A 17175-nucleotide genomic window follows, 5' to 3' on the forward strand; every position below is an offset into this window, starting at 1 on the left:
TAATTACCTCAATTATCTTGTTGTGCTGCTCGTCTGTGTACGTGGCGTTCTTGTCGCTCTCGAGCAGAGCCATTCACAGCGTCCTTGAGACAGTCTTCGTGGCGGCAGATGTGCCTAATGGATGACGCTCACCACTTTTCTCACTCACTACATACCTTTTGTCACAGTTTTGTGAAAACGCTTCAGTCATAAGTAAAGAGATGAGAGTCTGTGGGATAAGATTCAGAGAATGAATGGATAGTTCTAGTAATAGCAAAGTCATACAGTATATGCAGAGAAAATGGTAATGGCAGTTTCGATTCTTAGTTGGATTTTCTTTACATTCCCCAACGCTGTAAAGCTAGACAGTTCATCAGATTAATAGTAACAGCAACAATAAAAAAAAAAGCATTTGTTACGTTCTGCCCTCTTGTACTTAATATCTTTGTTTTGACATGTTTTCTAGTGTGCAAACCACAGAGGAAATACCTATGGTTAAATCTTACGTTGTTTTTATCTGTCTTTATTTGCAGTGAAACCAGACCCTCCAGAGTCGGTGTTGGTGAATGAGCTAGAAGGGTATCCAAAGAGGCTGATCGTCTCATGGAACTTTCCCTCCTCCTGGCCGCTGCATGATGCTTTCCCCCTTATGTTTCAGATCAGATACAGGCCATATGGCTCCATATACTGGTCAGAGGTTAGTCAGCAAGGCACAAGGTTTCATTTCAATGTTGATTGGTGCACAGTGTGGATTGAACTTGTGCACCTCATCATGCATCATTAAAGAAAATACAATTGTAGTTTCCCACATTATACCAGCAATTGAATCTAAACTTACGTACATTTATTTACTTACTGTGATTGGTCACAAACCTTATTTCTGAAACCCAAGCCATTCACAGAACATACTACTTAAAACAAGAAAGAGCATATCAAAATATAAAGCTGAAGTAAAAAAATTATCTTGTTAACTGCAGATAGTATATTAACTTGTAATAAGATATTTTATTTAGCATAATAATGCCAAATGACTATTTGTTGTATAATGAAGGTGTAATGCACAAGTCGTTTTTTACAAATTAAGTCCCAACAAAAGAAATTAAAAAACAAATAAGAATGTGACAAAACACAAACATTTCACTTAGATTTAAGGCCAGAAACAATTCCCTGTCCTGTCTTTTTCTCAATCACTCAGGTTTACGCGGAGGAGAGTCCAGTCGTGATATTCGATGCCCTGGCTGGTTACCTCCACCAGGTTCAACTTCGAGCCCGCGACGAGGTGAATTCTGAGAGCCAGTGGAGTGAATGGAGTCCCCTGCTTCTCGCCAGGCCTTGGGAAGGTCAGAAAGAAAATTAAATGTTCATTTCTAAGTCTAGGTCAGTTTATTTTTAGAGCACATCTAAAAGCAACAAACTTGACAGACAAACTGTCTGCTTGACAGTGAGATGACACAATACAGTCACATAAATAGACATATTCAAAGAATACGTTGAGAAGGGCATTATTCTGAATAGAAGTATGACAATACAATAGGCGTATTGATGGAGCTGCAACAATTGAACTAATAATGGTACAACTGTAACAACTGGTAAATAAATCCAACTGTTTTGCTGATCTATTCATCGTTTCAGTCAATTCTGAAGCAACAAAAAAAAATCACCCAAATCCTGGTTCCAGCTTCTAAAATGTAAATAGTTGCTGCTGTTCCTTGTCTTAAATAATGTGCTGTAGTAAACTAAATATCTTTGGGTTTTGGACTGTTGGTTATAGACCAAATAAAACTAATTTAGGAAATAATCTTCAGATTAATATATTATTTTTTTTTTAAATGAGTTAGTTGCAGCTCTGCATGTTTCACAAAGAAGTAATAAAACAGAGGGTGACCAGTCATGCCTTCTTAATGAAGAGCTGGGTCAATCAGTTCTGTATTTCACTGGTAGCCAGTAAAGGGAGGGCAGTAAAGCAGAGATATATATCTTCTTGGTACCCATCAGGAGTCTTTTTGATGCATTTTGGACTTACTCTAAGCGAGATAAAGCTCACTAACTGACTCCTCCGTAGAGCGAATTTCAACTACCGAGGTCTTCACATCCTTACACGACAAGGAATCATTTTTTATATTTTGCAACAGATCAGGGCTCATCCATGTACTCTATATAGTGCTATCAACTTAGATTTGTCAGTAGTTTTTAAGTCTTTATCAACCAACTTTGTACTGTGTGCATATTCGTTGTTACTCATGAGGATGACTCCCTAAAGTGTGTGTGTGTGTGTGTGTGTGTGTGTGTGTGTGTGTGTGTGTGTGTGTGTGTGTGTGTGTGTGTGTGTGTGTGTGTGTGTGTGTGTGTGTGTTGTTTGTACTACAGTCTCCTCCACGTCTGAATCTCCAGAGCCGCTCCAGCCAGACTATTTCTTAACCTTCAACACAAAACCCGAAACCTCCACTGCAGTGACACACCGTAAGTCATTTCAAATGATAATTGGAATGTGATTGTATTCAGGAGCAACCCTATGTGTCATTACTATTGTTATGAGCTGCTCCTCTCCAGTTACTACAATTACCAAAAGCTGCTACTTATTCAATTTCTACTGCTAGTACACAGGGTGCAATTTGTAAAAAAAAAAAACATTTTTAACATGCACAACAAAACATGCAAGAATGAAATCCCCCTTCCAATACAGTGCCACTCAGCCAGGCATGCCAAAACACTTATTTATGAACTCCAATATTCAATGGTAAATATCAAAATGACCTAGCACACCGAGGTGTCATCAGCATAAAACAAAAGACTTTCACCCAGGGTTCGCTCGTTCGTTCCTCGGGGGTGTTTTTATTTAAATTTTTTTAAGATTATTTTTTGGGGGCTTTTCCCTTTTATTATAGAGTGACAGTGGATAGACATGAAAGTGGGAGAGAGATGGGGGGATGACACGCAGCAAAGGGCAGCAGGTTGGACTCGAACACGCGCCGCTGCAGGACTTCGACCTTTTTCCTAAACTTTCTAGACATTTTCGTGCCTAAACTTAACTTTCGTTGACACAGCATTTATCGCGGCAAAATTCAACTACCGTGGGCCCTGAAAGGACCGGCATCTGGCGGTTGCCTGTAGCCGGCTCACAGTCACGGCTAAACACACCTACCAACTGCCACTGATAGGACAGAGCTCTGTAGCGGCTAAACTGATCTATCATCTGGCGCTCGGATTTTATCATTCTATCACATCTGTTCACATTACAGCGCTTTACTTAGTTTAAAATACTTCTATTAATAATCGTCTATTGGTGAAGTAGCATTGATCACTTTGGGGGGGAGGGGAGGTACTGTACTACTGTTACTATAAGTGTAAGTAATACTGCTATGTTTGATACATCTACTGCTACATTGCTAGTATTGCTTCAACCACAAGTGATACTCTTACTACTGCTACTATCAGCGCATACCAGTGCCTGTTATTAAATGCACCCACTCAAACTTGTTTCATTATATTAAAAACCAAAACATCCATTATCTCACTTTAAGGTGGTTATTATCACGGTCAAGTTGATCAAAGGTAGGATCGATTTCGAAACAAGGCTGTTCCTTGCTTGTTTACAATCCCGTCAGTCTAGGTTTAAGCCTGGTGAGCTATGTGAATCACAGCTAGTCAAACAGCAGGACCAGGATATTTTTTACCCCACTATTTGGCACCAACGAGAAGCCGCATCAGTCGTTAATGCAGTAACAAGGCATTATTTACTGTTTATTATACTCTAGATAGAGCAGTACAGGTACCTTGTGTCTGGCTTCATTACCAAATTGCATATAACTGCCGTAATTTGTACCTGCAGGGTATTAGGTTCTCTACAGTATGTGCCCTGGATGAAAAGTTAAGTGCATAGCAGCTCTATGTATACATTACATGGGCAAAAACACAGGAAAAAGCAGCCTGCAGTTGCAAATATGACATCTAAAATATACACATGCAGGATACATATAACTAGAATGCATTCGTAAACATACACACACACACACACACACACACACACACACACACACACACACACACACACAGTATAAACAAGAAGAAGACATCTGGTTCACAGCAGACCATCTTAAATTTGACAGCATCAGTCACGGCAACTTTCAGCCTCTTCTGCCAAAACTGTGTCTATATGTCCGCTTGTATATACTGTGTGTGTGTGTGTGTGTGTGTGTCTGTGTCTCTGTGTGTGGGTGCGTGTGCGCGCATGCACGTGTGCGTGTCCTGCCCACTCTCATTTACAGATGTGCTCATGAATTGTTGTTTTTGCTCATTTTATTGTTAATGTGTGTGTGTGTGTGTGTGTTTGCTTTTTTTTTTTTTTTGCTTTGTTTCACAGTTCGCATTGAACCCAGTTTTGTCTTGTTTTTTTGTGTGAACAAGAGTTGTTTACCCCTCTGTTTGATAAATGCATGTTTGTGTGAAAGCCCAAATGGCACATTTAAAATTAACTTCTCACCAGAGAGTAATTATATTTGAGAACACACACATGGCACTCTTTATTTTTGCTCTTTATTTTGCCTCAGACAAAAAAACAAACGCGTTGGATTAAAACTATGAAAATATGAAATACACATTTTCACAGGCTTTGCTGTTGGTGAGAAGACAACAACCCAGCGACGTGTGTCTTATTGTCCGGCTTATTCCTTAACTATATTTGATTTGGTTTTCAACTTTAATTTTCTTTTTTTTCACCGCACTTTTACATCTGTCTCTTCTGTCGTGCATCTGTTCCTCTGTTTCCCTCGCCGTCTTACTCTCCAGCCCTTCGTCTTTGAGTCAGCCCTCCCCTCTGTTGCTTTAACTCTCTCTATCTCCCAGCCTGCTTGTTTTGTTGACCTCCCCTGTTGTTTTTTCCCTCTCTCTTCCCATTCAGCTCGTGATCGTCATGAGGATGAAGGAAATTTGGGTTTGGTGATTCTGCTGGTTTTGTTCTCCGTGGTCATCCTCACCACCGTCCTTTCCCTCATCTTTGTCGTGTGGTAAGACACACACACACACACACACACACACACATATATCCCACATCCACAGGCCACAGCCTGTGTGGTCTTCCTCTCTGTATCTGAGTAAGATTTATTTATTTATTTTTAAAAGCATGGCATTTTATTTTTGTTTACTTATTGTTTTATATTTCCAGGGTAAGGCAAAGGCGGCGTGATCATGTGACCAAACAGGAACTCACCGCCATGGTCAAGATGAAGTCCATGCCAATCTAATGTGAGACACACATAGACGCAATGCTTGTTCTTCTTCACCTTAAAATCTTCTCTTAGGCATTTTATGTCCGATTCAATTTTCCTCTTGCATCTTTCTTGTTGCACATGTGTTGTGAGTATGTGGAGTTTTCACCAATGGCCACAACAGCAGTTTATGTTCTGAGTTTAGCTTGTTTGGCAGATAGTTTTAGACCTCTGGATAGCGAACAGCCTCTGCTGCGGGGATAATTAAAGTCCTAATTAAGTGTCACTTCTTTCAGAGTACCACAACATCTCCTCAGATGGGAGTTATGCCAGTGAAGAGAGCTTAGCAAAGCTCTGCCCTAGTAGAAGCTTAAATGGTTCAAAGTGCTGCTATAAACAACATTCAGACAGCCCTTCAGATAGCCAGCCAACATGTGATTATAAGCCACACACACACACACGCACACAGATTATAACACTGTAAGTATGCCTGCAAATCGCTCATTCAGCTCATTTATTTAAATTCGTGATTTTAAGGCGGTGCTTAATTACATTATGATTTATGTGTTGTTGTTTTTTAAAGTTGTCCTTTTCTGTTTTCCTCCTCTCAACTCTCCTTCATGTCTTCTCTTCTTTTCTCCAATCTCTCCTCCTGCTTTTTTATTTTTCTTTCACTAACTGATTTTCTGTCTCTTCTCTTTGATTTTTTTTCTCTTCTCAGGTTGATTTCAAGCATCTTCTCCTCGTCAGCCCGTTCTAGGGCTCCTCCCAAGAGTCAGCCAAGCTTACCGTACATTAACCAGAATGCATCAGCGAGGGTCCCATACAGGGAACTTTGCGGAGTAGGGTGAAGTTACCCACTACATAAAAGCTGACTGAAGGGTATGTTTTGCGAGATTTTCCTGGACACATTAACTGGTCACATCTAAGTGCACTACCCATAATGCATCAGCAGACTCCACCTACTGTCCATGGGGACAGGGAAAACAGACCCTAGTCTGTTTTCTTTATTTTCACTTCAGCAACTTCACTGCAGCTCAGCGGACTGTGGCAGCGACACGGCATCAGGACATTTGAGTTCACTCACAACCAATGCTGCTTCAGGTGGACTCACTCCTCAGCCTTTTCGGAGAGGAGCAACATTTTTTTTTTTTTTTTTTTTTTACTTTTAAGCAACCAGTAAGGACAAGAAGTGCAGCTGCCAAACAAGAGAACATAGGCATTTTCTTTGTGGGAAGTGAAAGATTTTTTTTCTGGGACAACTTTCCTCTCTTCTCCCAGAACTCTTCTCATTCTTTTTGAGAGAGTAATGTGCGTCCGTTATTCCATCGTCTGACCGACCGACTGAATGCTGTGAAGGAAGCATAACAATCTCTGTGTGTGCATCTGGTGCCAAAGCAGCAACTACGGGCATTAATGGTCTCATCTGAGGGACAGGAGGCAACCTGTTGCTGGCTCCTGACCTGAGGGATGGACATGGAGAATAAGGTCCAGGGTGGGCGGGTTGGGTTGTAGAGACTTTATTTCATTTATGACAACTGATTCAGTGTTGCATGATATGCCTGTTTTGTTGTCTGAGGTCTATTAGCACAGGTGTGCTTTTGTTTCTTTTATCATACCTCTTTCTATCCATCCATCCATCCATCCATCCATCCACTGTTACTGAATGTGTGTGAATGAAAGACACATATAATAGAGAGACAGAGAAGAAGAGACCCACCTTTCACAAACCACAAGCATTATGTCATTACATAGACACTTAGTTAGCAAGAGAATATTAAACCGTTTTTTTTTTGTTTTTTTGAAATAATCCCCCTAAACTAAAAGTCCTTTGGGAAACTTCTCTTGTGACCAAGTCTCCCAGATATTTTGGGTGTCTCTTAGACAGCGCTACTGTAGGTGCAGTTCAAATGGGATGAAAATGGATGCAGGTTTCCTAGTGCACCTCGCCGCTAACCTTTACATGGGTTCTTTTTCACATGGCGAGCGGGCTCTCACAATCAATGACAATCAAAATGGTAGCAGTACCATCACCACTTACTCAGAATTGAGATGGTTTGTGGACAGTTAATATGGAAACATTCAGTGGCATCATTTTTCTTCGACACCATGTTATATAACACACCGTATGGACCAGTAAGCTTACAGTGGTACATTAGATTTTGCTGTAATGTGGGTGCGTTGGTGTAGCTGAACATAGGGATTGCACTTGTCTTACTTTAGAAGGCAGAGATGTCTCCACCTCACACATGAAAGCAGAGTTCACGTAGCAGAGCGTGCTGGTTGGTGGGTGTGAACAGGAGATGAGCAACAACACGATTAACTCACAAGAGCGACCCTCGCTCACTGTACTCGTGTCTCACGACCCGCCAACTCATGGAAAAATGAATGATCGCTGGGTGGCCAGTGCTCAGCGTATGAAAAACCCCAAACTATATCTGGTTTAGTTTTGCGTTTGGCACCTACAGACCTTGTGTCCTGTCTGTAACACATGGAAGTGAGAGGCTCAAGTGGGGCACTCACACTAACAAAATACAAAAATATATATATTTCTTTCTCTTCTTGTTGGTCTGGTGGTTATGTTCTGTTGATCAAAAGCTGTGTAGTTATCACCATATTGATTGATTGATTGACAAACTATAGTTTGTGTCAGAAACACAAGGTGCATCTGAGTCAAACTGTAACAACCGTATGTTCTCTCAAGCTAGCTCCACATATTATGCATGGATCCAGTTGAAGCTTTTTTTGTATATTATTGTATATCACACTTTAAATAAATACGTTTTTATGTAATGTATGTTATTATAAATGATGTTTATATGTAGAGAAGAAAAACATATCCTTAGGGAAATTTTACAAATTTCACAGACATAGTTTAAATCCATTTTATGTTAATTTGTAATAGACAAATTAGCAGATAATCACAGCTTTACAAATCATTACATGCAATTCAATTGTGAAACCCATTAGACAAAACAAAGCATTTTATTTAACTGGAAAATAATTCAAATAAAAACATCTTTCTTACAAGGGATCTAATCAGAGCAAATGGTAATAAATATTCAGTCAATAATCACATGATATTGTTTGTGTAGCATAACGTTGTCATGTAAAATCCCCAAAGTGACTGAAGGGAGATTGCTACAGAAAGTATAAGTGACTGAGGATAATCCATGTCTGGAGAACCTTCCCAACATTGTGTATTTGTGTCTTTCTCCCCAGTTATATGAAGCTGTGTTACTGTACGATTACTGTATGGACAATGTGTTTACTGAACTCGTCTTCATCCAACTTGCTTTACTTTATTGTTCAGTTTCATTCATTTCTTTGCGTTCAGATGAATGATCTTTTTTGTTCTCCAGTTGTTCCTGTGGAAACATGCCCAAAGAAAGTCAAACATTTTCAAATGATTCAAATTATATTTGACAGAGAGCTGATCTTCCTATTTAAATTGAAGATGTGTGTGTGTGTGTGTGTGTGTGTGTGTGTGTATATATATATATATATATATATATATGGGTGTTATTCCCCCAAAAAATTTTTTTTAAAAACAAATTTAAATTATACCCATAGTCATTCGTTTAAACTGGATTTGATTTTTCTTTTACTGGCAATGGATAGGCCAGTAATGAATGTACGTTTTTTTTTTTTTTTTTTTTTTTTTTTTTAATCAAAATATTACCTCCAAATATTAAGTCTGCAATCATTTCCTAATATTATAATTATGGATATTGAATTTATTTCCCCATGCTTTTCTAGGTTTTTAAGGTCAGGTTAATGTGACCTTAATCAAGATAACAAACACGCTACCTGCTCACTTATTTTACTCAAAATGTATATGCCGTTTAATTCAGCATAACCACATAAATAATGTTAGTTATTTAGAAGTAATAGTAAATATGAAAGTGCTGTAACTGACATGAGTAAAGCCATTTGTTTCATAATTGCTCAGTTTCACAGGTAACAGAGTTCATATTTGTTCAATCTGAACAGCAAAATAAAAGTAAGGAATAATATTTTATGATACATTTTGCAAAGACCCTTCAAATTTTATAAACCATCCATCAGTTTGAGTTTGATGTGGGCCATGTGCAGTATCCGTGACTGTTTTCCACCCTGTCCATCCTGTATTTGAGGTTCAATGGGACCTGTTTTCTCTTTGTAAGGTGTGTAGCTATGGATTGCCAACTTTCTGTTTCACTCCAGTGGTGTCTTCTCTCCTTTTGTTGATACACTTGTGGTATTCTCAGTTTTTTTATGTTCCTCTGCAGTATGTGATGGCAGATGGAGCCTGTTGGTTTTAGTTTTTAAACCTCAAATTAAACTCAGGCATCCATTCTCAGATGTACATAGTCTTTTTTTGTTTCTTTTTTTTGCTTCATGTGTACGACAGATATCACCATAAGCTGTTTTTTTTCCTGTCTTTGTATGTGTCTGTGAAATAAATACTATTTTATCACAGTCTTAGCTTCTGGGGTTTTCTTTTTTTCTGTTTCCATCAGAAATAGGTTTGTTTATGTCTATTGGTCAGTTCAAGCGTGACAATTTAGTCTTCGGTTGGTTACAAATGTCTTATGTCCAAAATATTTCAAATATGGTTCAAAGAATGCAACTACAGTACTCTGAAGAGCCAGTAGTGGAGAGGATCGGTCTGTTTCTCATGCCATTGGTATTACTTGTGCTTATGATTCTCAAAAACGTTACCAAATTTACCCTGAAGCCTGTTGCTTCTTGTTCCCTTTAGAAAGCTTCCATTATCTGATTGTGTCTGATGAATCCCAAATGCTCCAGCAGGCTTTGTTGTCTTTATGAAAGGATCTTTCAAGATGGACAACTGGGGGGAAATTGCCTTGGTATTCTGGCTCCAATTTCCATATTGCAAACATGTCGTCATGCAGACTTTAGCGTTTTCAGGGTATCATATGTCTTGTGCTGGTGTGATTGTGGAGAACACATTCAGAATCATGGATGCACAGTGGAGGGTGTGAGTTTTAACCCTGAGAACAGTTCTCAGTGGGAGTCATTTTATGTACTGTAACTTCATGCAGTGGAATGGCAACTCTGACTCAGGTCAACAGCTTCTTTCCTGCTGTATTGAGGATATTCAAAATTAGCAGCAACAGCCCTAATACAAATTCTCAGCAGCTGAAGTCCTGATAAGTGAGGATATGTAACCTTTGCTTAACAGCACTCGTGGCCACAAGTGTTAATTACAGTATACATGGTGGCTTAAATTCTTTTGTCAGTTAAAGAAGTCATCATTATTGGTCATGATTAGTTGGGTTGAATGTGCGGCTTCTGAACGTGACTTTAAAGGACATATTTGGCACAAAATGAACCTAGGTGTTAATAACACGTGTACCGAGTCGACCGTTGTCTGGGATATGTTTTTATGCTAATCAAATGTGACCAGTTTTAGCGCAAACTGCTAATTAGCTTATAACGCTAGTCGTCGGGGCATGGGGTAAAGTAAAAAGAAATTGCTATTTCTATATTACTAACAAGGCTCGAAATAGTACCACACTTCCACGGTAGCATAATGAGGATTCCTACATGTAAACCGAAGCATTGAGAACTGAAACTTAGTAAATGTACAGGTTACTGGTTGCACGGTGTTCAGGAAGCGAAATGACTCCACAATGTTGAATTCAACCGTTGTGACGGGGTGTGCGGGGATCATAGTGGAAATCATAGTTTAAGGACACCTTAAAGTATAGTCTAAGTCTAAGAAAAACCCATAATGTATATATATATACGCCTGTATGTTGAAATAATCAGAAAAAGCCATTGTATACTACGTCGGAAAAAAAGTCATATTATAGTATGTTGAAAACGGTCGAAAAAAGTCAGAAAAAATGTCAATACATTGTGTCGAAAAAAGTCAGAAAGTTTTTTGACATACTATAGTGTGTCAAAAACTAAAAAAAGTCATAGTATAGTATGTCAAAAAAAGTCATAGTATAGTATGTTGAAAATAATGATAAAAAAGACGTATAGTATGTTAAAAAAGTGATAAAGAAGTAAGTTGAAAAAAGTAATAAAAAAGTTATAGTATGTCAAAAGTGATAAAAAAGTCATAGTATGTCGAAAAAACTCATAGTATGGTATGTTGAAAGAATTGATAAAAAGTCATAGTATAGTTGCAAAAGTGACAAAGGTCATAGTATAGTATGTTAAAAAAAGTGATAAAAAAGTCATAGTATAGTATGTCAAAAGAATGGGGAAAAAAGTCATATTATAATGACTTTTTCAAAAGTCAAAGTCGTAGTATGTCGAAAAAGAAATAGTATGTTGAAAAGAGATATAAAAGTCATACTATAGTATGTCAAAATAGTATATCAAAAAAAGGGACAAAACAGTCATTGTAAGTATATCAAAATAAGTCAGAGTATGGTATGTCAAAAAAAGTGATAAAAAAGTCATAGTATAATATGTCAAAAAGAAGTCACAGTATAGTATGTCGAAAAAAGTGATAAAAAAGTCATAGTTTAGTGTGTCGAAAAAAGTGATGAAAAAGTCATAGTATAGTATGTCAAACAGTCATAGTATAAAAAGTGATAATAATGTAGATAACATTCAAGTTCCAAGCCTAGACTAGTAATTGAAACAGGGTCCTAGTCTGCAGTGCTTACTTGCTGGTTTTATTTGGAGTAGCACTAAAATCTAAGCCACCATACACTGTAGTATAGTATGTTGAAAAAAAGTCTTAGTATAGTGTGTCGAAAAAGTCATAGTATAGTATGTTGAAAACAGTCATAGTATATATAGCATGTTGAGAAAAGTGATAATAATGTCGATAACCTTCAAAGTCCCAGCCTAGACTAGTAATTGAAACAGGGTCCTAGTCTGCAGTGCGTACTTGATGGTTCTATTTGGAGTAGTACTAACATCTAAGCCACCATAAACCATAGTATAGCATGTTGAAAAAAGTGATTAAACAGTCATAGTATAGTATGTCGAAAAAATTGATAAAAAGTCATGGCATAGTATATCAAACAGTCATAGTATAGCATGTTGAAAAAAGAGATAAAAATGTCAATAACATTCAAAGTCCCAGTCTAGACAGGGGATTGAGCCAGGGTCTGAGACTGCAGTGTCTACTTGCCTACTTGCTGGTTCTATTTGGAGTAGCACTAACCTCTAAGACACCATACACCATAAAAATCAAAAACAGTCATAGTATAGTATGTGGAAAAAAGTGATAAAACAGTCATAGTATAGTATGTCGAAAAAACTAATAGTATAGTATGTCCAACAGTCATTGTAAAGTATGTCGAAAACAGTCATAGTATAGCATTTCGAAAAAAGTGATAAACAGTCATAGTATAGTATGTCGAAAAAATTAATAAAAAGTGATAGTATAGTATGTCGAAAACAGTCACAGTATAGTATGTCAAACAGTCATAGTATAGCATGTCGAAAAAAGTGATAAAACAGTCATAGTATAGTATGTCGAAAAAATGTATAAAACATTCATAGTTTAGTATGTCGAAAAAATTGATAGAAACTCATGGTATAGTATGTGAAACAGTCATGGTATAGTATGTCAAACAGTCATAGTATAGCATGTTGAAAAAAGAGATAAAAATGTCAATAACATTCAAAGTCCCAGTCTAGACAGGGGATTGAGCCAGGGTCTGAGACTGCAGTGTCTCCTTGCCTACTTGCTGGTTCTATTTGGAGTAGCACTAACCTCTAAGACACCATACACCATACAAATCAAAAACAGTCATAATATAGTATGTGGAAAAAATTGATAAAAAGTCATAGTATAGCATGTCAAAAAATGTGATAAAACACTCATAGTATAGTATGTGAAACAGTCATAGTATAGCATGTCGAAAAAAGTGATAAAACAGTCATAGTATAGTATGTCAAAAAAACTAATAGTATAGTATGTCCAACAGTCATAGTAAAGTATGTCGAAAACAGTCATAGTATAGCATTTCGAAAAAAGTGATAAACAGTCATAGTATAGTATGTCGAAAAAATTATAAAAAGTCATAGTATAGTATGTCAAAAACAGTCATAGTATAGTATTTTAAACAGTCATAGTATAGTATGTCAAACAGTCATAGTATAGTATGTTAAACAGTCATAGTATAGTATGTCAAAAACAGTCATAGTATAGTATGTCGAAAACAGTCATAGTATAGTATGTCGAAAACAGTCATAATATAGCATGTCGAAAACAGACATAGTATAGTATGTGAAACAGTCATAGTATAGCATGTCGAAAAAAGTGCTAAAACAGTCATAGTATAGTATGTTGAAAACAGTCAAAGTATAGCATGTCGAAAAAAGTGTTAAAAACAGTCATAGTATAGTATGTTTAAAACAGTCATAGTATAGTATGTCAAACAGTCTTAGTAAAGTATGTCGAAAACAGTCATAGTATAGTATGTTGAAAACAGTCATAGTATAGCATGTCGAAAAAAATGATAAAAGTCATAGTATAGCATGTCGAAAAAAGAGATAAAATAGTCATAGTATAGTATGTCGAAAACAGTCATAGTATAGCATGTCGAAAACAGTCATAGTATAGTATGTCGAAAAAAAAACAGTCATGGTATAGTATGTCGAAAACAGTCATAGTATAGTATGTCGAAAACAGTCATGGTATAGTATGTCGAAAACAGTCATAGTATAGTATGTCGAAAACAGTCATGGTATAGCATGTCAAAAAAAGTGATAAAACAGTCATAGTATAGTATGTTGAAAACAGTCATAGTATAGTAGGTTAAACAGTCATAGTATAGTATGTCGAAAACAGTCATAGTATAGAATGTTGAAAAAAGTGATAAAACAGTCAAAATATAGTATGTCAAAAACAGTCATAGTATAGTATGTTAAACAGTCATAGTATAGTATGTCGAAAACAGTCATTGTATAGTATGTGAAACAGTCATAGTGTAGCATGTCGAAAAAAGTGCTAAAACAGTCATAGTATAGTATGTTGAAAACAGTCATAGTATAGTAGGTTAAACAGTCATAGTATAGTATGTCGAAAACAGTCATAGTATAGAATGTTGAAAAAAGTGATAAAACAGTCAAAATATAGTATGTCAAAAACAGTCATAGTATAGTATGTTAAACAGTCATAGTATAGTATGTCGAAAAAAACAGTCATTGTATAGTATGTGAAACAGTCATAGTGTAGCATGTCGAAAAAAGTGCTAAAACAGTCATAGTATAGTATGTTGAAAACAGTCAAAGTATAGCATGTCGAAAAAAGTGTTAAAAACAGTCATAGTATAGTATGTTTAAAACAGTCATAGTATAGTATGTCAAACAGTCTTAGTAAAGTATGTCGAAAACAGTCATAGTATAGTATGTTGAAAACAGTCATAGTATAGCATGTCGAAAAAAATGATAAAACAGTCATAGTATAGCATGTCGAAAAAAGAGATAAAATAGTCATAGTATAGTATGTCGAAAACAGTCATAGTATAGCATGTCGAAAACAGTCATAGTATAGTATGTCGAAAACAGTCATGGTATAGTATGTCGAAAACAGTCATAGTATAGTATGTCGAAAACAGTCATGGTATAGCATGTCAAAAAAGTGATAAAACAGTCATAGTATAGTATGTTGAAAACAGTCATAGTATAGTAGGTTAAACAGTCATAGTATAGTATGTCGAAAACAGTCATAGTATAGAATGTTGAAAAAAGTGATAAAACAGTCAAAATATAGTATGTCAAAAACAGTCATAGTATAGTATGTTAAACAGTCATAGTATAGTATGTCGAAAACAGTCATTGTATAGTATGTGAAACAGTCATAGTGTAGCATGTCGAAAAAAGTGCTAAAACAGTCATAGTATAGTATGTTGAAAACAGTCAAAGTATAGCATGTCGAAAAAAGTGTTAAAAACAGTCATAGTATAGTATGTTTAAAACAGTCATAGTATAGTATGTCAAACAGTCTTAGTAAAGTATGTCGAAAACAGTCATAGTATAGTATGTTAAAAACAGTCATAGTATAGCATGTCGAAAAAAGTGATAAAACAGTCATAGTATAGCATGTCGAAAAAAGAGATAAAATAGTCATAGTATAGTATGTCGAAAAACAGTCATAGTATAGCATGTCGAAAAAGTCATAGTATAGTATGTCGAAAACAGTCATGGTATAGTATGTCGAAAAACAGTCATAGTATAGTATGTCGAAAACAGTCATGGTATAGCATGTCAAAAAAGTGATAAAACAGTCATAGTATAGTATGTTGAAAACAGTCATAGTATAGTAGGTTAAACAGTCATAGTATAGTATGTCGAAAACAGTCATAGTATAGAATGTTGAAAAAAGTGATAAAACAGTCAAAATATAGTATGTCAAAAACAGTCATAGTATAGTATGTTAAACAGTCATAGTATAGTATGTCGAAAACAGTCATTGTATAGTATGTGAAACAGTCATAGTGTAGCATGTCGAAAAAAGTGCTAAAACAGTCATAGTATAGTATGTTGAAAACAGTCATAGTATAGTATGTTCAACAGTCATAGTATAGTATGTCGAAAACAGTCATAGTATAGAATGTTGAAAAAAGTGATAAAACAGTCATAGTATAGTATGTCGAAAACAGTCATAGTATAGAATGTTGAAAAAAGTGATAAAACAGTCATAGTATAGTATGTCAAAAACAGTCATAGTATAGTATGTCAAACAGTCATAGTATGTGAAACAGTCATAGTATAGTATGTGAAACAGTCATATTATAGCATGTCGAAAAAAGTGAATAAAAAGTCATGGTATAGTTTGTCGAAAAAATTAAAAAAAGTCATTGTATAGTATGTTGAAAACAGTCATAGTATAGCATGTCGAAAAAAGTGAAAAACAGTCAAAGTATAGTATGTCGAAAACAGTCATAGTATAGTATGTGAAAAAAGTGAATAAACAGTCATGGTATAGTTTGTCGAAAAAAATTATAAAACAGTCATAGTATAGCATGTCGAAAACAGTCACAGTATAGTATGTGAAACAGTCATAGTATAGCATGTCGAAAAAAGTGATAAAACAGTCATAGTATAGTATGTTGAAAACAGTCATAGTAAAGTATGTGAAACAGTCATAGTATAGTATGTCGAAAACAGTCATAGTATAGTATGTGAAACAGTCCTAGTATAGCATGTCGAAAAAAGTGCTAAAACAGTCATAGTATAGTATGTCGAAAACAGTCAAAGTATAGCATGTCGAGAAAAGTGATAAAACAGTCATAGTATAGTATGTTGAAAACAGTCATAGTATAGTATGTCAAACAGTTATAGTATAGTATGTGAAACAGTCATAGTATAGAATGTTGAAAAAGTGATAAAACAGTCATAGTATAGTATGTCGAAAACAGTCATAGTATAGTATGTTAAACAGTCATAGTATAGTATGTCGAAAACAGTCATAGTATAGTATGTGAAACAGTCATAGTATAGCATGTCGAAAAAAGTGCTAAAACAGTCATAGTATAGTATGTTGAAAACAGTCATAGTATAGTATGTTAAACAGTCATAGTATAGTATGTCGAAAACAGTCATAGTATAGCATGTTGAAAAAAGTGATAAAACAGTCATAGTATAGTATGTCAAAAACAGTCATAGTATAGCATGTTGAAAAAAGTGATAAAACAGTCATAGTATAGTATGTCAAAAACAGTCATAGTATAGTATGTCAAACAGTCATAGTATGTGAAAAACAGTCATAGTATAGTATGTGAAACAGTCATAGTATAGCATGTCGAAAAAAGTGAATAAAAAGTCATGGTATAGTTTGTTGAAAAAAAAAAAAAAGTCATTGTATAGTATGTTGAAAAACAGTCATAGTATAGCATGTCGAAAAAGTGAAAACAGTCAAAGTATAGTATGTCGAAAACAGTCATAGTATAGTATGTGAAAAAAGTGAATAAAAAAAAGTCATGGTATAGTTTGTCGAAAAAATTATAAAACAGTCATAGTATAGCATGTCGAAAAACAGTCACAGTATAGTATGTGAAACAGTCAT

General features: G+C 35.8%; 1 protein-coding gene across 1 annotated transcript in view; it reads left to right on the forward strand.

The window, feature by feature from the left end:
• Window positions 1–9650, forward strand: part of il11ra (interleukin 11 receptor subunit alpha) — an 84781-nt gene extending 75131 nt beyond the window's left edge. The window contains exons 7-12 of the mRNA XM_028600991.1: window positions 513–676; window positions 1175–1319; window positions 2347–2439; window positions 4877–4982; window positions 5141–5220; window positions 5905–9650. Coding sequence (XP_028456792.1) covers window positions 513–676; window positions 1175–1319; window positions 2347–2439; window positions 4877–4982; window positions 5141–5219 — 587 coding nt within the window. The 3' untranslated portion in view covers window position 5220; window positions 5905–9650. The remainder of the gene's footprint in view (window positions 1–512; window positions 677–1174; window positions 1320–2346; window positions 2440–4876; window positions 4983–5140; window positions 5221–5904) is intronic.
• The last annotated feature ends 7525 nt before the right edge of the window (window positions 9651–17175 follow it).

This window comes from Perca flavescens, chromosome 16 (genome assembly GCF_004354835.1).
Source record: "Perca flavescens isolate YP-PL-M2 chromosome 16, PFLA_1.0, whole genome shotgun sequence".
Classification (NCBI taxonomy): Eukaryota; Metazoa; Chordata; class Actinopteri; order Perciformes; family Percidae; genus Perca; species Perca flavescens.